Source organism: Platalea leucorodia (assembly GCF_965183815.1).
Source record: "Platalea leucorodia genome assembly, chromosome: 2".
Lineage (NCBI taxonomy): Eukaryota > Metazoa > Chordata > Aves > Pelecaniformes > Threskiornithidae > Platalea > Platalea leucorodia.
In genome coordinates this window covers 132,372,063-132,398,296 of record NC_138824.1, presented here as the reverse complement: position 1 = coordinate 132,398,296, position 26,234 = coordinate 132,372,063, and the positions used below count along the sequence as shown (strand labels likewise).

Genomic DNA, 26,234 nt, shown 5'->3' with positions numbered 1-26,234 from the left:
GCAGGCAAGTAGAGCAAGGGAGGATTTTCCTGTTTATCCCAACAGTTTACAGTACCTTTAAACAGAAGAGAGATATCTATTTCCAGTCAAGACAATGGGTGTGAATAACCACCTTCTAGGATCTCTCACAGTGACTTTTGCTTACGCTTAAAAAAGGTAATTGCTGAAGTGGCAGAACAGGGAAAACTGAAGTTTGGTCACAAGAGAGTAGTAGATGCAAGTCAGGGCAGGAAAGCAGCTAGAATGAAAACACAAAAATCGTGCCATCGCTTTCACATTCAGTACTGTTGCACCATTCTCTCTACCAGGGATTCCATCCTTCTGTATTTAGGACTGCCATCGCTGATGATGTTTTACAAGGGAGCCTTCTCCCTCCTCTTTTAGCTCTCCATCGGCAGGCTGAAAAACTTTTCACGTCCAGTTCCGTAGGTACCGTGTGGCTCAGCTCTCTTACAGGTATTGTGTCTCTCAAAAACCAGGGAGTGTCAGCGTACAGCAAATAAAAGGGACACTGGTATCTCTCAAAACCAATCTCTGCCACCAGAGGTTGGGGCTGGAGTCACCATTTCCCCCTCCCCTCCACACATACTTCAGGCAGATGGCATTCATTTATCATACAAACATCTGGCCATGTCAAAGGAGAACGTAAACAACTACAGTTAGAGAAAAGAAACCGCAAATGCTTTTCACTTTTATTCTTACTGGGAGGGTAGTGGCATCCTGACATGTCACATCATCCAATGATAACTGACGGGGACTTTATCAAGGCTCCTAGCTCACCTAGCATTTATGGTACTAAGCCTTGCAGTAATCTTGGCTTGGCTGTAGTGTTTTATTCAGCCTGCAGACATGGCATTCCCAATTCCAGATACTTTTGCTGGGTTAAGACCAAAGTAATCAGCACTAACAGAAAGGGAAAGTAATCCAACGTGAAACACAGAGACCAGATGATGAGCAACGTGTCAGGCTGGGACTGCACAATATTTGCACAGACCAGTCAGAAATGGGTATTGCAAACGGAGCTGGAAAATGGTAACAGTTAAAAACAGGATCAAGTGCTTTTGCTGGATTTCCCAGAAAAGAGAAAGTCTGTTCAGAAATAAATGTAACAGCTTCAAAAAAAAAAAAAAAAGCCAAAATAAAATGCACCTAGTGATCTTTGAATCAGCTTTTCCATTGGATAAATATATTTGAAATAGTTGTACAGTTCACAGTGGCATAAAGTTCTCTGATTGCTTGAGTGCTTGAAAATATCTCATCAGTAAAAAAATACCAGAGCTGGGGGAGGAAAACCCTCTCTCTGAAGTCTGTACATGGGCAAATGCACAGGTTTTGGCAGGCATCAGGTCATTGGATCCATGGGAAACCAGCAGCATCGCAGGACTGCAGATCACAAGTCAGGGGATGGAGGATAAGAAGAATAGTAAGGCCCATTTTCCTGCAACGAGAACAGAATGAGCAGTTGAACAAACGTCTTCTCCAATACACCTTGGTGCAATGGATGATGAGCAGAGGCACTCCTGGCTGTCTTCCGTGAGTACGGTGACTGCCACAATTCACCCAGGAGAGGACTGTGCTGGTAACCAGGCAAAAACAGGTCTTGGTTTTGCCTGTGTTTTAAGCAAAAAGCGCAGGTTAAGATTTTGCCATGAAGCCAAAGCTGCGACGCAAGGAAGCCGCAAATGCTAGCATAGCCAGCTGCACAGTTCAAGACAAAGTGGCCTATGCAGCCGCACAGCTCTGGCTGTTACTCTGTGGTTACAGCACATCCTCTTTGGAATGACTTGGCCAACGTGAGCCATATTCATTCCACTATTTGGGTAGAGACTTTTTTTTTTTTTTCCTTCCTGCATGCTCGTTGATACATGGGGCAGGGAAGATGAAACACAGATAGCATGGGGTTTTTTTGCAGTCAGTGTAAGGTATATAGCAGGTATATAACACGAATTTTATCTTGTCCACAGGCTCTCGGTGTGTTATGTTACAGTCCTTGGCTAAAGAAAGGTAGTCTGCCTTTTATGCACATAGGAGACTGCTCTGTTGGGAAAGGAGTCTGCTTCTCGGCCAAGCCCTCTGCTTGGACTGATGTAGAAAAAAAAGTTTAAGAAAAGTGTTACTCACAGAAGAAAAGCTAGACTCTCCAGGAACCCTCCCTTTCTTCTCCCCATTCTTAAGGTGTGGAAGTCAGCCCCTTTAAAGCTCTTGCAAAGCAGAATGGGACTTGCATGAGAACTACACTTAGGAGCAAAGACGGATGCTTGCCACATGAAGTCACTTACCCTGGCATCGTACTCGAGGACGAAAGGGGGGAGATCAATCTGTTCTGGGGGTATGGCTGTGAACAACTGCTGAAGGCTTTCCACATAGTGGATTTTGTCCTTTAGCCCTGAGACTGTAAAGGTTGTGAAAAACCATGCCGAGACCTGAAAATAAACCCCAACAAAAACAAATGAAGATGGTGCTGTTTCAAAACCTTCAAGTTCAACATAATACTCCATAGTTAAAAAGGCTTCGGTTAAACTTGAAACACTAAAGTCATGGCAATCACACAGCAAGGTCGGGAAGCGCCCACCACTGACTGCTAGCAAGCGCTGTCTTGAGAGCTTTCAAGCCTCCACGCTCACTCCTCCCCAGTTCAAGGTCCCTTTCTACTGCACAGGAGTGACAGCTGTTCTGCTATTTGTCTTCAAAAAACCATCGGTATAGTGGCACATTTTCACTTCCAGTTTAGCCAGCTCAGAATATGACCTATTTGACTCTACATCTGACAGAAGCATTTCCAACCCTTTGCCTTCACGCTTTCACAGAAAAGGCAATTCGAGGGAGAGAAAGAGACTTCCAGCTGTTCAAAGCTCCTGCTGAAGTCTCCTCTCTGCTTTGGGTTGGCTGAGCGAACAAGTGCATCCTTCTGTTTTACCACATTTCTTACCAAAGCCTTATCATCTTACTCTACAAGAATAAGCCTTATCAACTTATTCTACAAGTATGCACACCTCTGTCTCTTTTGGATGCGAACAGGATAAGGAATTTTTGTTTTGCAAAGGCCAGTAAGACACCATAGTGTAGACACGTTCTACAAGTTATTAAACATTCCTGTTTAAATTGACTGCACAAGCTTTTGCTTTTCAACCCACCTTCTCCAAAATTAAGCACTATATTACTTTTGTTTATTTCTTATCTAGTCTTTTCCTGGCAGACTGAAGGGAAAGAAAAAACTTGGGAGAGCCAGAGGTCCTGGGCAATCAGTGCTCGCTGACCCTGCTCGAGCAGGGGGGCTGGACCAGATCACCTCCAGAGGTCCCTGCCAACCTCAATCATTCTGTGATTCTCTTTGATAGTTGTACTTTGACTGCAGTACGTTAACAAAAAAGAAGCAACACCACAAGAAAAACCTTGAGGAAAGTGGGAGCTTCAAATAAACTAAAACATTAGGTCAATACAAATGATCTGCCTGAATACAACATTTAAAGAAAAAGTTGATGCCTAAAAACTGTCTTGGAATAACTAGGCTGCCTCCTCAAAACAGAGTATTTTCACGAGAAAGGAACAACAAAAAAGAGAAAAGGAGGTAAAGAACAGGACAGAACTTTTAAGATGGGTGCATGATTTTAAGGGCAGAATTAGAGATTTATGTTAGCATAAAGCAGGGAGACAGACTATTACTGGCATCCACTTTTTACTATATTTTTCTAACAAGACCTCCTATGAGTGACACTGGATGACAGTTTAATGAGTGAAAAATACCCTCTCAATCCTGTACCAAAGTAGCATGCATTCCGAGGCGTATTACGAATGACAATCATTAAAAATAATTGCTATGGATGTTTAATGTATAGAAGTCTAATAGGGAGTATTTTTGCAGCCATCACAAAAACTGATACTGAGAAAAGCGGTTTTTATTTTTTCTCCCCTTCTCAGTATACAAGCCACTGCAGTTTGACACATCTTACCCAGTAACACGGAAAAAAGGTAGGGAGCCAGAAATGTTTCTAGAGAATTTTTCTATTATCTCCATTCTCAATAATCACAGGTTATAGAAACAGTAATACGAGAGCAGCCATTTCCTTATCGGTGAGAGGACAGAGAACTTTAAATTAAACCAAATCCCGGTCAATGCACTGAAAGTAGAATAAGTTATACCAGAGCAGTCAAAAAAAAGTTAAAAATCTAGTCATCTGCTAAAGTTTTCCTTCATTTCTCTTGTACTGCAGTTCTGAATCTGAATAAAAGGCTACCGAAGTCACTCTGCCAAGCTAGAAAACCACAGGGTTAAAGTATCAGATGTCTTTCCCTCAAAAAAACAGCACAACACAGATAGTGTGTGACCAGTCTCTTAACTGGGTCATACCCCAAAGAGAAACTTACTAAAACCTGGGAAATTTTATTACAGTTGGAAGGATCTTGTGTAAAAAAAAAAAAAAGCTGTAAGTGATTTGCAACAACCTTTATACTGGCAGCTGATCTTCAGAAACTGCTTTTATGACTGTTACAGCAAAACAAGACAAAAATAATCCGTGATAAATATGAAGATTATGATGAGTATGAATATCTGATTTGAGTGTTCAGGTATGTTTCAGTTTTGAAGTGTTCTTGATTCACAGCCAAGCTACTAACTTTACGAAAGCAGAACTTCTCTGGTTGAGACTGTTTCAGGTCCAGCCCCTGACACTGCACTCAGAACACACCAAGCTCTGTAAGGCTTTGTCCGGGGAGCTCTCAGAAGGTGGGAGCCAAAAGGCTTAACACAAAAACACCCCAAACAGCCCTTTATTTATATATTGGCAACTATAGCAATAGCAAGCAGAAGTACATTTACACGCAAGAGTATGAAGGAACTTGTGACAGCGCTTCAAGGGTACCTTAATCTAAGTCCTGGCGGTGAAGTGTTCACACTGCAAGAATTGCTGCCAGCCTAAAAACCTGCTGTTGCCTACAATGCCATTTCATCATAAGAACGGTTACGTTTCAGCAGCACCACAAGAGAATCAAGTCCCTCACAGATCGCAAGAAGGCCCACGTCGAAGCATGAGTAAAGGAGGACTGGTGTACAACAGCAGACTGTGCAGTGACACACCCTGCTTCAGTTACTCTGTGCTTTAGGATAACTGCTGAACCCTCCTCCCTGCATGCTGAAAACCACGTATTCTAGATAGGCAATTATCCTCAGAATATACAGAATTTAAAAGTTTCACGTCTAGTAACCAAACAAAGAATCGTCACCGGCACTATGAAGCATTTTCAGAACGATGCTTGTTTTCTAGGGGCACATGACGTTCCAAAAGGCATGACAAAAAGCCTCTTGATCCCTTTTAGCTCAGAAATAAGCAATGTGACTAACAGATGGCAGACATCCACTGTGCCAGGATTCAATACCGCAGTAAAACGGGCCATTTATGTTGAGATTTAAGAATGAGACACATGTACAAGTGTGATTGTTTGGGAAGCTGCAGGAACACACAAGCCTTCCTCCTACATTTGAGACATGGGCTATTTTCCACTGTTTCTAGGGAAGGAAGTCAATGCTCCAAGTAGGGAGATGAATGTGCCAAACTTTTTTTTTTTTCTAAGAGATTTAGGCTTCTGGGCTAGCAATCTTCCACAGGGACAACCACCCTGAAATAGCCAAAAAAGGAGGGGAGAGAAAAATCATTCCCTCTTAGCAGCCACCTTCTCCACCAGGACTTTCTGCCGCATGTTCCCCATCGTGTTTCATAAGCTGACGGTCGCTGCAACAGCCAGCAGCAATCCCACTTGCCTTTCAGCTACAGAAAAGGCTTGGCAGAAAGACACGGACGCACATCCTCTTCTGCCTCCAGCTGTGCTGCTAGAATAAGATACAAACCAACTCCATCTCCAGCAAGTTAGAGAGCACTATGCCTCTCACCCTCCCCGCTGCCCAACAACTATCCGCTTGCCCCACAGATCTGTCCAGTCCCGCTGCAGTTCAAACAGAGAACATGGCGATGGACTGGTCAACACAGGTCCCCATCTTCCAACAAAAAAAATGTTTCTCAACCAAACAGAAATGCATGGTAAGAGAGGAGGGGGAGAAAGTGCTGCTGGGAATCTAACACACTAGTACTTCCTAGCTTCAGCTTTTCCACTCAACTTTGTGACCTTACTAATGTTGTATGCCAGCTCCTACATTTTCAGGAGCATCAGAGCTGGAAGCTCTAATTCTGGCACTCAGATCTGTATCCTGTGGGAATAATAATTATCCTGACAGAAACTGGAAGGTATGCTGCTGGAAGATTCAGTCTCATCTACATAAAACCAAGGAAGCTCTAAGTCTCACGCTGCCCCATCTGTGCACACGAAAAGAAAGGACTCTTTGGAAATTTAGCAAAGAAATTCTTGCTGAACATGTGCAAACAGATGTGTTTTGCAGGCGTATAATTTTCTCAAACTTGATCAACGTCAGCAAAAAGCAGAATAAACACAGGGCTTAATCTGATGTGAACATGGAGGATCACATTTCTAACTGTTTTAATAAGACAAACAAAAATTTTAGGAAGGGCTGCTGCTGACAGTTCATCTGAAGTACTCACACTGCTGCCATGTGAGTAGCGTGTATGAAGTACGTAAGGGAGCGAGCTCCCTCTTCTGCTGCCCCACACAGATCATCGTCAAGGATAATACCTTACTGCTTGACGGGTTCAGTTTTTCAGGGCAGCTCTGAAGTGATATGCAGCACACACACAATACCTCTTGTGGGGAGAGAAAAGGTGAAACATCCAGCGAATGACCTATACAAAAAAGAATTCTAAGGGTTTTTGGACACAGCTTGTCATCTTGCCAACCAGACAGCAGGAAAAAGGACAAAATGTTTCTCTCTGAAAGAAGCGAGATCCAAAGCTTCCACCTCTCTCTGTTAAGAGCACATGCAAAACAAGGCACAGACAGTCGCACTGCATTGCGGTTCAGCTTATCGCTAAGGCTGGGAGACCACAGCTAGATCAAAGATGGGGATGAATTTCTAGTTCTGACCATGGATCCAGAAGATACTGCCTAATTTTAGAAGTCCTCTTCCATGCACCTCCATGTTCCTCATACTGTAGTCTTGCACGCTACCCCGCCAACACCCAGAACATTCTTTTCTTTTGTACTCTATACCTCACCTTTGAACGAAATGTTGGGTGGACAAAATACAGCGCCTTCAAGTTCCTCTTGTACCTGGTTTAAAGAAAGAAAAAACTCTTTAAAGGTGACTTCTAATTAAGCGCACCTACACAGCATAGCAGTCAAAACACAGATCATTTTGCTTAAGTGCCTGTAATGTAATTTTACAAAATTAGATCTAATATAAGGGAAGATACCAGAAAAGTAAATGTAAAGGGGGGAAAAAAGCAGATTATTTTTCAGGTAAAGACATCATAGCCTGCAGTCTTTTATGTGGACAGTGAAAGTTATGTACAAATTATGACTACCAATGTTACCCAAGCCTCTTCCTTCACAACTAACAACATACTTTTAACACTGCCAGGCTCCAGGAGCTCCACCTCTGCACAGAGACAGACAATACACCCTGTATGCCTCTCCAACAGCTCCCAAAGGGAGACTGCAGAGCACAGAACTTCTGGTGTGATAGATGGTTCTGAGAAGGAAAGAAAACATATCTTCCTTCCTCCTGCCTTTGTTATTTATTTAGGTCTTTGTCCCAACAAAACTCTCTCACAAATAAACGGGAAACCAGATACAGGGAATGACAAACATTTGCATAGCACGGAGGAAGACCAGAAGGGATTCTTTTCCAATTGACACTCACTTGGCATCAACAACATCATAGAGTTTCTTCAAGAAATTAGAGTCTAGTTGATTGTAATCATTTGTGAGCGTATGGAAGTACACCAGGACATATTCCTTCACTGCAATATGATCCATGACATGGATGAAATACAGAAGAGCCTGAGACAGAAAGAAATGAAATTTATATCTGCAAAGAATTCTTTCACAGTGGCATTACATCTTAATATGCTTCCTTTAATTCATTCACAAATCAGGAATCATGAGGCTGGGTGGCATTATGTTTCAGCTACAAAAGCAAGGTGAACATTCCAAGTCTTCAACTTGACTGTAATAACTTAGATGTCTTTTTTGTCTAGTTGACCGCACAGATGGAGATAAATTCTTGCTGTTTCCATGAAAAACTAATTTGACTCGTTACATTTCACTCTTCATGTCTTGGCAGTTATAGCAGCAGGGTAAGTCTCTTTCTTCTTGAGAAGAAAAAGGAGTCCATGTTAGGCCTGTTTTTCTAAAAATAGGCCAGTTCCTCCTTGAGAAAAGCCACCTCAACACACACAAAGCTTTATAACGGAATACATTTTTATCTGCCTGTAAAAATAGTTCCTCTTTAATGTTTTTTAAGTCTTCTACAGATAATGTTTCTAGTATTAACACTGAATTACCCTTATAATCAGACTCTTACACCCTGAACATTCATATTCAACCCACACAACTCTAGTTTTACAAAGCCTTACCTTTTCCATGTCTATCAATGTTACGGGGATATTCCTTCCAACCACCACCATCACCGTGCGGCCACAGTTATCTACACCTACAAAAGAAAGAAAAATAAGTCTCTGGACTTCCCTCAGTCATGCCAGGTTTTGGGGTTGGTCCCCTTCAAACCAGGGAGAACCAGCCACAGCTCAGAATTTTTGCAGCGCATCTCGTTTCCATCTTAACAACAGAGGCCATACACTTAGTTACTGTTCTCACCATACCAGTAGCTACTCTGATCCAAAAAAGGGTGCATCACATCCGAGAAACTTCAGTCTTAAGGACTGCAATTTTATGTTGCCCGTGTACTCCACATTTACCTAAATCTCAAGTATTAACATGGTTTTTATTTAAAAAAAAAAAAAAAAAACCAAAAAACAAACCACCTTCACTTGCACTTCTACCACCAAAGCAAACTTCTTCCTAGAAACCAAGCTCTGAAACCTAACGCACAGATTCCCAGAGCACGCCTTATGGACCTCCTGCAGCCCACAGAGACTTGTCTAAGGCAAAGGAGAGAATTTAAAATTACAGCTACTGAGTAGAAGGTATCACACCGCCTTGGTATTTGCACAAAGATCAAGGTAAGTATCTGGATTTTCAGGAGGCCAAAGATGTCAGCCAAACTGCTGAACAGACTTTCTCTGCAAAAACACAGCTACGCTTTCGAGAGCCCGACTACTTGCCCATTTCTGCCTGTCACGGTGCAGAGCAGCAATAACCCACTGGGACTATGGCAAGTTTTTAATGTCCGAGTACGACGCTACCTAAAGCGTAAAAGTGAACTGAAGAGTACAGGCTCCCCGTCTCTGCTTCCCAGGCTGCAAGGACCTCGCAGCTATTTTCTCCCACTGAACTCTCCGTTGGGTTGTTGAATCTCTCCCTAATCTCACCATCTACTGAACTGAAGGTTGCAAGATGTGCTGCCCAGGGCACTCAGCCATTAGTACTAGGAGACACATACAGAGCAGAGCACCACATACCTACCCTGAGGGAAATAAAGCAACCCATTTTGTTCAGGAAAGCTGTATTAAAAGTTGCTTTGGCAACTGCTTATTCTCTGCACTAATCACCTGAAAGCAACATTCATTTCTTTCTAACAAAGGGTGGAGATAGTTCCTCTTTTGGTCTGCATTATTTCATACAGAGCACCTTATGCATTGGCTTAATCTACCAGTACTGATTGATGTGTAAAGCTACAGACAATTCAGGACATGCACGTATCCCCAGACCGTTAAAGCAGAGCAGTTTGGGAGTTTACCACACAGTCTGTCAAAGCCAATCAAGAGAGAATTCCTGCTTTACTGCAGAGACGTTGCCTAGTTTTTGACCAGGTTTCTAGCTTAATAACATGACTTATATACTCAAGTCCAAAGAAAATATTATATTTTTATTTTGTATTTTTACTTTAAGACAATATACATCAGTCATCGGTACGCTGAACTTACCTGTCTGGTACAAGGCTTTGAGAGAAGCAATATCAGAGAGGTCTTCAGCTCTTGCCTGACACAGCCAGCGATTATAGCTAGAAAGTTAAAAACATCTGGTCAGACCTAATCCCCCTTTGTACGAGCATTAGAAGCCTGAAGAGGTATTTGGGAAGGGAAGGACAAAACAAGCTCTTTCTGACTGAGCCCTCTAATGTTGTTGTTTTCTGACCTATGGAACAACTATCAAGTTGTTGAAGAAAGAAATGTTGGGGGGAAGAAAACAAAACAAAAAAGATAGATTTGAGTGTCTCAGTTACATACCTAGTGATTTTTATTAGGACAATGCATATGCACCAGCTAGTAACTATAGTGGCATTGCATCTGGGCTGAAAGCATCTCAGAGGATTTTTTTCAATTTAAATACCTCAGTGTCAGTGTATAAAAAATAGGGGAAAAAAAAAAAGAAAAATTATTTAAAAAGTCTAGGAGTTGAACACAACTACGTAGCAACTAGCGTCACATACGGATTTATTTTTTTTCCCCCCTTTGAATGGTGAACAACTTGGTGCCTCACCTGACAGAACAAGCCAAGCATCGTGCCTCAAGAGGACTCCAGCATGGAGCTGGCTTCTAACAAAGCGATTGTGCATATTAGGGTTAGCGGGGGTCAGGTGGGGGAGAGGAAAAAAGCCTCGGCATTCATTTAATTATTTCTGTTTTGGAAGATGGAAGAAAAATGTTTTGCTATCTGCCCAGAGCCTCAGGAGCAAGTGGGCAGTATGGAAAGCAGGTGACCCCACTACCAAAAGCGGTGACAAAACAGTGACATCTTGTGGCAAAGAGATAAGGCGGCTGGGTATGCCAGCGGGCTGCTCATCGCTGGCGTCCCTTTTCCTCTTGCTGCCCCTTCCCTTCTCCCTTCAGGCCAAAGAGGCTACCACAGCAATCCAGGGCAACACCAGGCTTTATCTGTATTTCCTTGCCAGAAGATTAGGCTTTACAGATAACTGAATCATCGTAAGGGTTGGTCCTCTGAAGAGCTGACTAATGCAAAACATTCACACGGACACAGAAATTCTCACTTCCTCTGATGCTGTTTTTGCAGTGCTGCCTCTGACAACTGTCCCTGAAGGATGAGGCGTCTCTGTTTATCAACATCTCCCTCCATGCGGGCAAAAGCATGGGAACCGATGAAAGACAGATCTGCCTCCAGACCCTCTTCATCTGAAGCATCTGCAGTAGAAACAAAGGTAGTGGAAAATGTTCAAGCTGCGTACAAGACAGCAATGCTGCTGCTGAATTGCTGTGCATCTCAGTGAGGCAACCCGGTCGTCATGCTACAAAGGAACACAAAAACCCACCATGTACGATGATGCGGCTCTGGTATCTCACCAGTACCACTGACAGATTACGGCATGTGACTGATAACTACAGACTCCCTTAAAATGTTGGTTTGCCTGGAAACTAACTGGGCAAGTCCTAGTCATCAGCTTGTAACAAAGGGATAATGGTTGACTCTCTCAGAAATTAAGGTCTGGAGAGAGGCGCTTGGGCTTTACAGTTGTCCTACTTGTCACAGGGGGAAAAATAAGCATGCAGAAGCACAGATGCTGCAGGTTTACTCAGTTTAGAAGCTGTTCTGTAGGAAGGGCTCGCTTCTTTTTGTATCATTGACACTGCTCCAACAGATGCTGTAGAGCTAGTGGTAGCCTGAGTTCGAATATTTTCATAGTATTGCTTACAACATGACTGTGCGATGAAGTAGAAGAGCACAGGCTCGCTTGCTGGTGACAATACCAGAACGCTCCACTGAACGATGTCATCAAGGAATATTGCTAAGGCTTCTAGCACCTCCTCTCCGGGCAATCTGGAGGGGAACTGAGTTTCCCAGTTTTAGTGCGACATGCTACAGTAGCAATGGGACAACAGTGCAGGATTCCGCTATACCCATTAGCTCCTACATACGCAAACCCAGTTAATTTCACAAATTATCGGCTAGTGGTTGAATGCCTCACCCTGATCAGCCACAGCTGCAAATACCGGTAACGAGCAGCTTGGACGGGGGCAAAAAAAATTGGGAGTCTGATCAACAGGAGCTGATATCAAATGTGAACAGGAAAATTAAGTTGTCTGCATCCTCATTGCATACTCAGCCTTATCCCAACTGGCCATGCAAAAGTAGAAAGCCTTTGAAACCCATTCCAAGTTATCTGCTTTTGATGGTTTAAGGCTTTGCCTGAAGAAGTGTAAAACTTTCACAGCGCTGCTTAATAAATAAGGCAGAACATGCCAGCTATGCTCATTTATATATTAAATTGTTTTGCTACACGTATCTCACCTCCTCAACCCTGACATCCAGGCAACCTCTTTACAGACTTCTTTCCCCTGAGCTTTGACAGCCATTTCCCAAACACTGATCTCTGGGTTGATTAATTCCTCTGTCTCTTAGGGAGTTTCTGCTAGTTTTCATTAAGCATCTACTAGTTCGATGCACATGCTGTATCAACAGAATCTTATCATTTGAGACAACATTTGCTAATATATAAGCAGTATTTTACTAATATATTAAGATAGCCATTAATAATAATAGTCTTTTTTACTTAGGGGCTGCACAAGATTCTGCAAAAAAACTGCAAAGTTCCTTATCACCTTGGGAGAAAATTTGCAGAGGGAATGAGCTACCCCACCTCTCCCCACAAGAAAGAAAAAGACAGAGCAACAGGTCTGCCACGTCCTCCAACTACACCACTCTACACAACGAGGCAGAAAGCAGAAGTTACTGCTGTGGGGCACACGAAGCCAACGAGGCAGCTTGATAACTCTCTTCATCACAGCCTGCCTTGGGTGAGGTGGGGAGGCATCTCTTGGCTTCCCATGTGCCTTTTCTGTTTTGCCAGTGACTTTCACACAGAGATACTTATTCCAAGGTTCAGTTAAGAACTCACCGTCCGGAACACCTGGCTTTTCAGTAATCCTGATCTGCCGCTCTGGTACTACAGGCTCTCCTTCTGCATTGCCAATATCTGCAGGGAGGTAAGGCAAGGATTGTATCTCTTCTTCCAAGGATCTTGGAAAATACAGAGGCAGCAACTTCTGGTAAGTGGCCTACAAATAAGAAAAATGCGTGAAGGTCTATCACGCATCCTTGCTCTTCGGTTAAGTAACACCCGCCCTTGCAGGAGGAATCTTCTCAGAGGTTTGGAGGCAAAGTACCACTTCCCTCAATGGCTTATTTTGGGCTGCTACCTGGCAATAAAGGCAGATAACGTTGATAAAGGTTAACCTTTTTTTTTTTTTTTTTGCCACACGGGGAAATGACCTTGAGAGGACTCTGCTTTAATCTGAACCAACTTAGGCAGATTGCAGATACTTTAGCTTTGCAATGAAGTTACAACATGCATGGATGACAAACTTCAGCGAAGGCTGCTTATATTAAAATGTACCACTACACAGATCACCTTTAGTGATCTGACTGGGGAAAAAGAAAAAGCAACAACCAGCCAAGAGAAACCCTCCCCACATGGAGGAAAATAGTGAAAATCTCTACTGAACACTGTAGTACTTCATGTGTTCTCTCCACCTGATTAGCAGTTTTAGAACCCACAACAAGTTAGTTATTTTCCTCATCCAGATGCCACAGAACCTGAACACAATGTGGGTGTTCTGCCCAGGAACAGCCATTAGCAAGTCCGATATACAAGAGAAGTCAACGCTCAAACTTCTAGCATCTGTCTGAATACAGATCATTAAACGTCAGGCTTGTGATTTCAGCAAGCAATGTTTAAGATATTTGTAGGTGATCTGTGGGCATGCTAAGCTGGCCTTTTTAAAGCACAAGGGAAGCAGCATTGTGTAAGGAGGAAATCTCGTATGAGGAATTTCCCTTCTGGCTGGCAGATACCATCCAGCACAACTGCGTGCTATAACCTCTAGTTTTAGTTCCTGCTCATGGCTCAGGAACATGGAAGCCATGTGGAAGTGGAAAGATTTTGAAATGTCCATAGTGACTGCTATGAGCATAAACAGTACTGGGAAAGATGCTATGCTAGTAGGAGACCAAAATGATGCTGTGGGACCAAAAGTCTATGTGATTTGAAGGGGAAATCCAAATCCAGCTCTGCAATGCAGGAGTTAATACTGCTGCAGAGAAGATCAAACATGCTCATGAATTTTGGTGGAATGAACGTCAAGGAGATACCTCTTCAAGCTCGGAGACTGCAAACACCACCTTCTCCAGAGTCTCTCCATGAATCTCCAGAAACCTTCTAACTGTGCCTGCAAGGAAGAAGATTAAATGTAGTTAGGAAAACAGGAGGAGAAATTTACAGATGACTACAAGTGAGGAAGTCAACAGAGTGCAGAATAGAGAGACACCTCTCTCTCCTCATACAAAATAGCTCCACAGGCTGTATGCAAGTGTGCATTAAGTGGTAGTTTAACACACAAAATGGGTTGTTGGCCACATTGGAAGTTCCATCTCCACTCTCTCCTGCTTCTCACTTTAGAAAAGGATACACAAAGAGGAAGTGTCTCTCTCTGATTTTAGCTTACTAGGTATTTCTCAGTCTGTGGAATGTGATTCCATGGCCCTGCAAGATCAAGCCAAATCCTTCCTTTAGAGAGTCCTGTGCAAACTGCCAAACCCAGATATTCCTAAAACAAGTTATCGTGCCCTAAGTTATCAGGAAAGCATGATAAGCGAGCCATAGCAGAAGCTGGTACAAGACAGAGTCAGCCACACAAAATCTCTGGGGCCATCTATGCCACAGAGGCATATAAAAACTATATTTGTAAGTCATGAGAGAATTTATTTCCTTTTTTTGGACTCCCCCAAAGCTTTAGCATAATCCAGGGACACAGTCAAGTTCCTAAACATTTGCAGCTGGGGGGGGGGGGGGGGGGAGTTTTGTAACCAAGCTCCCAGACATGTCCCTGTACAGATGAGGTCCTTGAGCTGCAACAACCTTGACACGTCAGGATTTCCAAGTGCTTTCCTGTCAGACTGCCAAGAGAGAGTGTCCAAACAAATAGGTTGGTCTGGCAGTATTTCACTAAGTAGCATATAGCCCTACAGAGACAACGGAAGAGAGAAATACAGGAAAGAAGTCTACTCTACAGAGAATACACTGGTGAGAGTTCTTCAAGAAACAGCAGTTCAGAGGAAAAAAAAAAAAGAGCTATTTTCAAATAGTTCCTGTACAGAAATTCACGTGTAATCGGGTTGACCTGCAACACCACAGGACAAAGGCAGTTGTGCGGTTCCACAGCAAACAGTTTTCTGAACCTGTGGGAGCAGATATTTTCAGATGTCTCACTCAACAGGCAGATAGCAGAGAAAACAATGGACAAATCTGTTTCCCCAGCATCAGCTGGGGAATCTAAGAAAGATTTCTCCAGTCAGCTTGCACAGCAAGAGGAAAACCCACATCTGCAACAACTTTCCTACTGTGCAGGAGTACCGTGCAGGAAGGTCCAGGGACTGGGTGGTGGAAAGCAGACTGGAACAGGCCAATAGAAATGAAAAAGTTAAAAGAAAAAAGGGAAAAGTAAGAACTAGGCAAGTATATAATATTCTTCTCTGAGCACTTTTCTATTCTCTAAGTATTTTCAACCTAGGAACTTTTCTGATTTGTTTTTAGTAACCTTCCCCCCCTTTAATATAGTTTCCTCTTGAACCCAAACAAGTTTGAAAACTTTTAGCATCTACAATGCCTTTTGGTAAGATGTTCCATAAAACAAATAGTGTAAGCATAAAGAATGATTTCCCCTTGTTTGTTCTGAACCTGATTCATACTAACACTGTTTGAAGGTTCTCATTCTGGGAGACAGTGAACAGCTGATTCCTATTCACCATAACCATACTGCTCATGAGTTTACAGACATCTGTCACACTCCCTTCAAGTTCTGTGTATTCTAGTCTGAAAAAGACTTTAGCTTACTTAGCTATTTCTTGCTTTTCCCCATTCTTGTTGACCTCCTCAACTTCTACTATATTCTTTTTGAATGTGCAGCTTTAAAGGGTGGACGAAACACAGATTTATAGCATAACATTCTTAATTTTCTTGTGTCTTCCTTAGCTTGTTGTTTTGAACTCCAGTGAGCTGTTGTTTTCATGGAACTATTACAATCCCAAGATTTTGCTCCCAAGGATTAGACCATCATTTTACATGTGAAGACAGAAGCATATAAGGGTGGGTCAGTGGGGGAAGAATATCACTTTACATTTGGATATACTGATGACACTAAAATGGCAGATGAAATTCACTGTTGCTTGAGGTCCATCTACAGCTATTCACAGTAAGGCCTCATCTTTGCTATTCTGAACAATCTTCTCTTACCAGCAAACTCTCTCACCTCACTGTTCAGTATCTTTTCCAGGTTATTAATGAATATATTGAAGACTACAAGTTCCAGCACAGATTCTCATGTATCTTTACTGATGACCGCTCAGAGAAAGGATCATTTGTTTTTATCCTCCATTTCCTGATCAGCCATGGAAGGCCTTGCCTTTTTACAGCCTCTAACAAACTACAGCCCCCTAAAAATAAGGTTTCCCCATACCAACAGCAGTCTGTCAGAGGTAAGCGATCTGCTGAATACTGCCATCCAGTTTAAGTCACTTTCCAACAAACTTACGCAGTGCTATGTGGGTTGCATCCTCCAAGGGGTAGCATCTTTTCAGAGAGTTAATGACACAAAATCCTACGGAGCACATTGCCTGTTCCCTGAAATCCAAAAAAAAGAAAACCAAATGAATAGAAGGTCAGATGAGAACAAATGTCTGTCAGTACAGTATATAACACCAGTATGTTTTTTCCTGCCTCTGTGGAGCAGCAACCCCCTTTCAGGTTTGTGCAGAAGGATTCTTTCCTGACAAGATGCATACATACCATCATTAAGCAGAGAAGGAGGGAACCATTAATGATCCCACACTGTTTCCTCTTGTGTTTGTTCTCAGATTTTTCCTTCTACCTCAGCTACGTTGTTCCTGCAATTTCTCATATCCTGAATGAAGAAGTTCTTCCCTCAAGCTCCCTGCAATCCTTTCCAAAATACTTTCCTTCCTGTATAGGATTGACAGTGAGGAGAAGGAGGGGAAAAGAAGGTGCTCTTTATTGCAAACATTCTCCTGTTCCTCCACCTGACCTATCACTTGGTTTGTTAGAGGTCAGGACACAGAGGTGGCTTATTCAATCCTAGGTATGATTAGGCAATCACTGGCCGGGAGCGATACATACTTTAAGATCAGTAAGATGCTTCCAGCAGAGTGCCACATCTTTAGAAGAGTAAAGCAAAGGTGTCGCCAACAGCCATCAGTCTGAGCAAGCTCAGAGCTGGCAGACGATTTCGTCAGTGTGACAAGTTACTCTAGAGAACAGGCTGACTGAAAGGCACTCAGAATTCACTAAGCAGAATTATTACAATTTTTAATTGTTTTCAACATGTTTCAATCCAGACCTGACTTTACTTGTTACTTCTGAGGCAGAACAAAACTGGCACATTCTAGAAACCTTAGCTGTAATCTTGATTATGAAACAGTTACTATTGCACTGTAACACACAGTCCAGACTTGGAAGAACTGATCTTCCCAACCCCAAGAAGTTATTAAGTAAATTTTCTGACATTGCTCTCATTCAGGTATTTTTGTGATTGCTACCATTACAACAGCCATCACAGGAGAAGAACAGAATACAGGAAAGAACACAGAAAAATAGAAAGAAAAAAAACCTGTTAGCTAAGAGGAAGTAGAAAATACCACAGATGAAAGAGGAAAAACTACAAACCCATCTGCAGCAACTGTGAATTTAGAAATAACCTTGCACCCTGACTCAATGCTAGATGGCTGTTGTACAAAGGCAGAGAGGCCAGATACATGAACTGACACGGCAGTCAGATCTGCCCGTGGGTATGTTCACGTGGCTGCAGAGACACATGAAGCTGCTGCTTGAGCAAGCTCATTTAAAGCTTTTTGCAGCACGGGACCCAAAGCAATTATCAATGCTGCTTTTCCTCAGAGTAAATGAATGCTGCACAGCTCTAGCTACACTGTTCAGGACTTGAACCAGCTCAGATCTCTCTGCGCATCTTATCTAGACAGCGACACAGATAACAAAAGGCATGAAGTATACCATGAAGCCACGAATGTTCTCATGTCCTTAACCAAATGCAATATACGTGAGAAGATGTTCACAGCCATTTGGCCTCTGTGCAGACCCCAGTATCTAGAACAGATGTGCCACGGATGGCAAACCCTCATGTAACTTGTTGTGTGCTTACTTTGCGAGCTGCAGGACATTGCGGTAACAGCTGTATAGAGAACTCTCGGCTGCTGTGCGATACCGGCTTTTGTATTTGGGTCCCACTGTGTGAATGATGAAACGTGCAGCCAAATTAAATCCTTTGGTGAGTTTAGCCTCGCCTGTCCTGCACCCTGAAAAAAAAAAAAAACCCACAAGGATAAATGCCAATGTTGTGATAAGAAAGCTAGAAGTATTCAAGCCCTTGGCCTCCTCCAGAGTCAGACAACTCCATACATAGAAGTCAGTGTTTTAGACATAAAATATTAAGGATAGCATTCTATCTCATAACAGCTGCCTAGTATCACCTAGCCAGGTTGAGGTGGTGAGAGCTATGCTCATTCCTCTCGATTTTAAAACTATGCATATAAGGACAAACCAGAAATTGCTAGAAATGCTGTCTTAATTGCAGTGCTTACTATGCTACACACAGAGCCAAAGGCAGAAATGATTTAACAACGTGCAGAGAACTGATGCACAAATACGCTACAAAACCAGCAATAAAAAGTCCTTCTGAATTTAATAACTTGGTTTGGGGAGATTGCTTTTTGGATAAAAGGACTGCAAGTCTCCTTCATCAAACCCAGCAGCTGTTGGCAAAGCTATTAGAAATAAATAGATCAAGCACTTGCTTCATCTAGGCTCCCAGAACAAGGTAGCTTGCTTTGTTTTGCAAGTTTCTTCATGTCCACAAGGCAGAAGCGTGATTCTCATGGAGATCATGCTTTCTGACAGACTAGGCGTCTAGTCTCAAGGCAAGGAAGTTCAAGCAACACATTTAACTGTGCCGTTCACAGCACCCTCCAGTTACATGCTCTAGGAGCATTTACTGCATCCTAGCATACCTCACATCTTTACCTCTTTTTTGTTTTGACTGCTCTTTTGCTATCCCCTGCAAGCTACTCACACTTAGTTCCCATAATTTTTCACAAGGGAAATCAGTTTGTCAGAACCCTCGATGACATCCATAAACCTCTCTATTCCCTTCAGTTTGTCAATATATTTCTGATAATGAAAAATCCAGGAACGGCTACAGTGTTTGAAGTCTGTTTTTGCTTCGGCACCTAGAAGAAAAGTCTGCTAACTCTCCCCTTCTTCACCCAAATCTAGTCCATTCCAGTTCTGGACAGCTGAAGAAGTACTTCTAGTCTTTCTCTTTCCCCACCAAGACAAGCATTTCCCACCTTCTTCATTCTGCTTGTACAGCTGCACTTCAGCTTTCCGATCTGGCTGAAAACTAATATTTTCACTGGATTTGCTTTCAACCTGATCTTATAGGTTGCCAGTGCCCACAAAAAGGAACGAGGTGTGAACGAGCGGCTGTGCCCACCCTTCTGGCAGCAGCACCGCAGTAGCTCGGCCTAAGTCAATCGTGAGGCTGCCCAGTAAAGGGGAGCGATCACCTCTCCTGCTCCACTCTGCTCCTTGCGGTGGTCAGGCAGGCTACCAGCACGCACGAAAGCATATCTCACGGCAAGAGACATTCCAGGTTGAGAATTTCTCTTACTCAAAACTTTAAGCATGTCTTTTTAATGGCAACACCATGTTGCCTTTAAGCCAACATCTTGTAAACTTTTTGATCCAATAAATCACATCATTAGCTTCTATAGACCTCCACCTCGTTTCTTCTGGGTTAATCAGAAGGAATGTAACAGCACACTAAAACTAAGCATACTCTCCTGAGTTGCTGCACATCCTCTAAGACACCTCAGCTCAAGAGAACAATTAAATAAGCACAATATGGAAAAAGCAGAAGCTAAAACCAAAACACTTAATATATCAGATATCAAGTTACTATTCTTCCTCCATGGCCCATCCAAGTCACCCAACTTGAAAAGAACAAGCAAAGGCCTGAAGGAAAAACTGCCTTTTGAAAAAGAACAAAGGAAGTTTGACTGAGGTATAGTTGCGAATTCAGTAGGGAAACTAACAAATTCAGACAACCAGATGTAGCATCAGTAATCTCCAATCACACTTAGTACTTCCCAATGCCTTCTGACTGGAGATGTCCACAAAATTTATAAAAGTAAAATGAGCAGCAAGTATTATTCCTACGTTAAGATACACGGTGAGGTGAGCTAGTAGAGTGAGCTGCAGAGGTCAAGGTCTGTGGCAAAACGGGGAACAAAGTCAAGATCTTATTTTTTTATCTGATGAGATTTCAAACATTTGAACAGCTTCCCTCCAAGTTTAAAATGGAAAGTCTGAATCCTCCATATAAAGCATGCAGCAGAGAAAAAGTCTCACTGGAGTTGGAAGACTACTATGCATTGGTGTTACAGAAGGTCTTTATTAGACTGCATGTATGTGTTGATAGGCAAGCATATATCAACAGCACTTCAGCTGCAAGCGTGGAGCCTTGGCTGCAGTATTTCTGTGTTAATCAAAACTACAGACTGTTCCAAGGAACACAGCAGTCAGCTGAGCCTTAAAGAAAGCACATGCCTTTGAAAGGTCAGCACATCATATGCTGTAAGGTCGTGATTTTTCTTGGAATCTATGAAATATACCAAGCAGTAGAAATAAAGCAGGAGAGAACTAACTGAAAATCACCACTGCACCCATTTTACAGCTTTAGAGCAAAGACCATACATTTTCACTTCTTCCCAAGAACATTCCCCTATAAAAAAAGTTCAGTTAAATGGGAAAGAGTGCAAAAAGGAGGCAAAAGTGACAAAAGAATGATAAACTAATTTATCAACTAAGCTCGCTTCCACTTCTGCTACTGTGACAAACACATTAAGGGTGCACAAAACCCAAGCTGTAACCCAGCCTCTTTCCCCCCCCATGCAAGACACCAGTAGAGTGTCACAGAAGAACTGATTTCTGAAAAGCTCTTGTCACAAGATTAAAAGGAAACTGCCATGTATAGGGAGTCGTGAACCTGCAGAATGCATTACAGAGAGAAGACATCAGTGTCATCACAGGGGCAGAGGATGCAAAACTAGATACAACTCAGCATGGTAAAGGGGAATTTAAGAAGCTAAGCCCAACTTTTACAAATAACTCCCTATGGAGCCGACATCTCAAATTTTAAGGACGCCTTGAAGTGTTGTCCCGCTCTTCCCACCTCACAGCGCACACAAGAAACTCAAGTTTATTTTAGAAGAGTTCTGGTGAACATAGCAGGGCCCTAACTATTCTGTAACATCTGCTGTATTTTAACAGTTGTTTCCACCCAAAGGACACACTGACTTTTCTCTCTCCTATGCAATGGTTACTCTTCCTCCTGTTTTACTTCCAGGTTACTCACAAAAAGCAAGCTGAATCAGCAAAACATGTTTTTATAAAAGCAGAGGATGTCTATTCAATTGTAGTTTAAGTTACTGAGAGTTTGTATTAAAAAATATTATGGCTCTTCTATCTGTTTTGTTACTACACGATAAGGAGATAGGAGCTGTTACCCAAGAGAGTGAGCAATACTACTCAGGGATCAGTTGGGTCTCAAAATTAGGTTCAGTACCATAGTTACTAAAAACATGATTTCTTAACTGCAAACTGTATCAGACTTCTGTATAACCTTGGATAATTATGAACTGTTTGTTCCTCACACACAAAATAAGGAAAGTCTTCATCTAACAGGGATGGGAAATAAAGCTGAGCATTTGTAAACGTCATTATCAGCCATAAACCCTGTTAATAAAGAATTGAGGCAAAGCAAATCTCAGCCATTTCCAGCATAGCCTTCTACTAGGGACAGTCCTGTAACTTTCCAATAAAACCTTTTGTTCTGCAGAAGAGGCAAATGAAGCAAACAATTTAAATAGTTGCTAAGACTTTACTTAGACATGCAGTGCTTTAGCAATCCATCTATTATTGCCATAGTTTCCTGAAAGACTGTGTGTGTATATTAACAGCCTGAAAGAGAATACACAAAGTGTATATTAGAACCCACTGAATTTCTGCAACGGTGAACTTCAGTTCCTGTCTTCCACAGCGTACACACACCGAACAGGATAAGAGCAAAATCTGAATATGTACAAGACTGGTCCCTTGAGCAAAAGCTCTGATAAGCTGACTACTCTAAGTGGCTTCGGATAACAACGGGAATTACTGTATCACAAAGTAAGGGCTCAGCAACTCGAACGTCTGCCACAGATTTGCAATCATCTGTTACCTGAATGGCAAAAAGAGACTAGATTGGCATGTGTTTCCTCCATTTATTTCACATTAACAACAGATGGGGGGGGGAGCTATACCGTGATTTTAGTTCAAAGCCCCAAATCCTGATGCTTTGTACTATGCAAGGACAGTAGATTTCAATAAGATAAAAGCGCCTCCAGCCACTTACCTTTGAGCTTCTGGAGTTCATCCCTCAGGTCAGGCCCAGCATGCATGAATATACTTTCAGATACTGGATTCTTATCAGTGAGAGACTCATTACTGGTATTTACTATGGCTGTGCAATTCAATAACGCTACATCTCCTTTCCTGAGGAAACAAGGAAACAGTCTATTGCAGGCTAAATGTAAGATTAAGCAGGATAGTCTCAAATAAGTGCTGACAAGCACGGAAATGCCAAGTTAAAGGAAAAGCATTAACCGTACCCGAGTGCCCACATAGCGTAGCGTACCCTGACATGCTCACCATGCAGAATCATCCTTTGCCTCTAACTGATGAAGAAAGATCGCATGCAACCCGTCATTTCCTTAAAAACTCCCAGCCTCAACAGTAACTTAGTGACGTACGTAGAAAAGGCAGCGGTGTAATTGTACGTAGGGCAGTTTAACTAGCAGAACATGTGAAGCAGTGTGCTAAACTGATGGAGTGTAACATGTTCCATAAAAACATGTATTCTCTCTTGGAGATAAGAGGACAGTCCTTGCAGTATATTGCTTTCAAAACTTCAACGGGTTTTTTAATGTACTTTTTTCGGTTTGCATACACACTATTCGGGCACCTTACTGCTGCTGCTGCTGCTGCTGCTCTTCCTCCGACCACTGAGGATCTAGAGTGACACTGCAGCTAGGCAAGCTTGCATTGCTTTTGTTCTGAAATTGTGAACCCGCAATTTGATCCTGTTCATTCTGCTGTTCCAGGATCAGACATGCAGAAGATAAAGCAGAGATGCACAAGAGACAAAGGAGTAGCAAACTCTGACCTGCTTTTTGTCACAGCAGCAGCAGCCATTAGAGATTTTGGGATCAAAGAGCATAGGAAGGGAAATAAAGATTCCCACGCACAGGGAGAGATTCAAATGACAGTTCAAATTGCAGACATTTATTACACCCAAGCCCAAGTCATAAGAGATGTTTAACCTTTTACTTTTCTCTTTCTGTACTTAATCAGGTTCAGGAAATCCAAGAACAGTCCCATTTCCTGCATGTATGAACCAGAAAAAGGTTCAGGCTGATCCCTGAATCTGCGTCCCTGAGAAATCCTTCTCTCTTCATATTAACAAAGAGTGAACTCATCTAGAGAGCAGGTTCAAGTATCTGAGTTACAGGAAAGAAAAACTGATGGAGTAAGTTCATCTCAGCACACTGTACTTTATCAATCGATTTTGGTAGAAAACCATGGAGACAGAACATAGAATGGAGAGAGAAAGGCAGGGGGAAGAGCCCAAAGCAAGCCACAAGAACCACATGAAAGAAAGAAAAATACTGATCTAAACAAGAAAAGTGAAAGCAGAATAAAGCCAGAAAAGAAAGAAAAAAGCTAGTAGACAGTAAGTATATTTTTTTAAAAATTTAAAAAACTGTACCAAAGTACCCGATTAGGTTTTGATCTAAGCATACAGTATGACAGTAGGAAGCACAGCTCCAGTCTGCTGCATCAAGGAATGCCTACGAACATGCAATTTATAGCCTACGGTGGAGCAAATCTCAAACTTGAAGGCTTTATTCTACAGCAGCAATTGTTATATGAGGCAGTGGATCCTGCAGTCAATGGAGAAGCGATGACAAACACACTAGAGCCATACGGAACTTACCATAAGATTATTTTCGCATTGATGTCTTTCCTGTATGGAAAAGGTGATCTAACATCAGCTTGAGCTTTTTCAACAGGATTCTGGTGAGAGTCCAGCTGCTTAGCCTCATAGGCATCAGTCCAGCCTGGCAGACTGTCAACATCCACAAACTGGGAAGGAGCACCCAAGGGATCCATGGAATGGAAACAACAACTCCTTTCCTCCACTAACTTGTCACACTCCAATTCTCACTGGAGTCTTCCAGGTGCTTTAAAGGAAGAAAATCAAACCAGGTCACCAGGTGCTCACTAAAAGTAATTCCTGTGGAGCCAAACCTTTCACAAGACTGCAATGCAATTACAGCTAGCAGAAAACAGAAAAACAGATTTCCAACTCAACCACTCTCCGTTTTGTTATCTGTATGCAAAAAGGCAATGCAAATACTTGCAGTAAGACAAACCTTTTCCAACAGTGCAAGATGAAAACACCTTTGCTATTAAATTGGTCCAACTGGCTTGTGATCTTGCATTTTGAAAATGCTGAACACAAATTCCCAAGTGTAGAAAGGACCTTAGTCTTTCTCAAAATTACTATTTCTTTATCTAAACAAAAAGCACATTTGTAGCAGGGTATGTACAATCTATTGCTTCAGATATTTTGGTCTAGCCCTGGGTCATACTATAAAAAAAAAAAAAATACCAAAAGACAATACACCACCCCCCAAACCACCACAGCCCCCCCCAAACCCTAGACACACAAAAAAACCTTACAAACCAACCAAGGAAAACATCCTCCCTCCCCCCAAAGCGTACAGCCCTTGCAGTTCAGTGAATTCCAAAGCACTGCAAATAAGACTTAGAGTTGCTTGGTTCTTACAGGCACAAAACCCCTTCACCCAAATCGGTTTTGCAAGAAAGAGAGCAAAATTGTACATTTGAACGCTGGCCCAATGAACCTGCAGACAGAACTCTGCCATATGGCTTTTTTTTTTTTTTTTAAAAAAGGCTGGGATGATACTGGTTGCTAGATTAAGACTCAAACTAGCCAAAACATACTGTTCAATTGCCAGCACCTAACGCCTAGGCTACTACATTTTTATTGTAGCTACTAAACCATACTAGCGAAATGAGCTAGCACAAACACACTCACATAGGTAACTGCCGTTTGCCACAGACACACCTACAGTTTAACCTTTTTCGTAGGTTCATAACTGATAATAATTTTTAAAAGATAGCATTCACAAGCGGTAACTCTGAAACGTGAATTATGAAGTATATTCATTAGCTAGGGAAAAAAACAAAACCCAAGCATCCAAACTCAAACTGGGGGGTAATAAAGGCTGACACTGGGACAAAGATGGCCACAAGAGCATCTAAACGAGGATTTCGCCGGGAAGAGCTGGGAGACAGGCGACGAACAAGGAGGCACGGGCAGCCGGCGTGGCTCCAACCGAGCGCTCATCTACAACGGTGCCTTCCCCGCGACCGACAGCCAAAGCCGGGCCCGGGCAGGCGGGCCGGGGGCAGACAGAAGAGAAGGGCCGCACAGGAGCCCCCCCGGACCGCCCCCCCCCCCCCCGCCATTTGCCGCCCGGGGGCCTCCCGCGGCAGCGGCAGCCCTGCGGGATGGCGGCACAAAGCGGTGCCGGCGGGACCGGCGGCTCCCAAAGCCCCCGGGCGCGGTGCCGTGCCCCTGCCCGGCTGAAAGGCGCTGCCTCTCCCGCCTCCTACAACCCGCCGCCCGCACCCGGGCTGCCGGCGACCCGCACCGCCGGGGGGGCGAGGCCGGCGACCGCTCAGCGGCTCCCCCCCGCCCCGCTCCGTTCCGTTCCACCCAGCCCCTGTCAGCGCGGAACCGGCGGCAGCAGCAACGGCGGCCTCTCCGCAACTCACGGGCAGGCCGCGCCGCCGCCAGCCCCGCCCGCCCGCAGGGTCTCGGCCGGCGCCGCTTCGGCGACATCACCCAGAACGGCGGGGCCGCCGCCGGGCGCTTCCGCTTCCGGGGGTAGCCCCGCCCCCTCCCCTCCCCGCCCCTCCCCGCCCCGCCCCCCGCCCCGCCCCCGGGCTGCCCTCCGCCGGCTTCGCCGCCTCGCTT

At 43.3% G+C, this 26,234-nt stretch overlaps 1 protein-coding gene across 2 annotated transcripts; it reads right to left on the bottom strand.

The window, feature by feature from the left end:
* Positions 1-650: 650 nt before the first annotated feature.
* GDAP2 (ganglioside induced differentiation associated protein 2) lies at positions 651-26,120 on the bottom strand. 2 transcript variants are annotated; one of them, XM_082303822.1, is made up of 14 exons: positions 24,601-24,830; positions 24,162-24,408; positions 22,521-22,660; positions 18,210-18,363; positions 16,569-16,657; positions 14,131-14,207; positions 12,878-13,037; positions 11,015-11,165; positions 9,951-10,027; positions 8,481-8,557; positions 7,766-7,905; positions 7,119-7,173; positions 2,280-2,423; positions 651-1,438 (listed from the first exon to the last, which is right to left on the bottom strand). In XM_082303822.1, the coding sequence occupies exons 2-14, from the start codon at positions 24,335-24,337 to the stop codon at positions 1,391-1,393; spliced, it is 1,488 nt and encodes a 495-aa protein (XP_082159948.1). In that variant the 5' UTR covers positions 24,338-24,408; positions 24,601-24,830; the 3' UTR covers positions 651-1,390. The 2 variants fall into 2 exon arrangements, with proteins under 2 accessions (XP_082159948.1, XP_082159947.1); XM_082303821.1 differs by lacking the exon at positions 24,601-24,830 and adding an exon at positions 26,033-26,120 and having other exon boundaries at positions 652-1,438.
* Positions 26,121-26,234: the final 114 nt, after the last annotated feature.

Excerpts from the sequence above, each read along its gene's own strand:
- GDAP2 (XM_082303821.1), bottom strand. The coding sequence starts at position 24,337 with ATGGATCCCTTGGGTGCTCCTTCCCAGTTTGTGGATGTTGACAGTCTG. Across the intron at positions 14,208-16,568 it reads TGCAACCCACATAGCACTGC|GCACAGTTAGAAGGTTTCTG; the intron begins GTAAGTTTGTTG and ends TCTTCCTTGCAG. Across the intron at positions 10,028-11,014 it reads CAAAAACAGCATCAGAGGAA|CTATAATCGCTGGCTGTGTC; the intron begins GTGAGAATTTCT and ends TTAACTTTCTAG.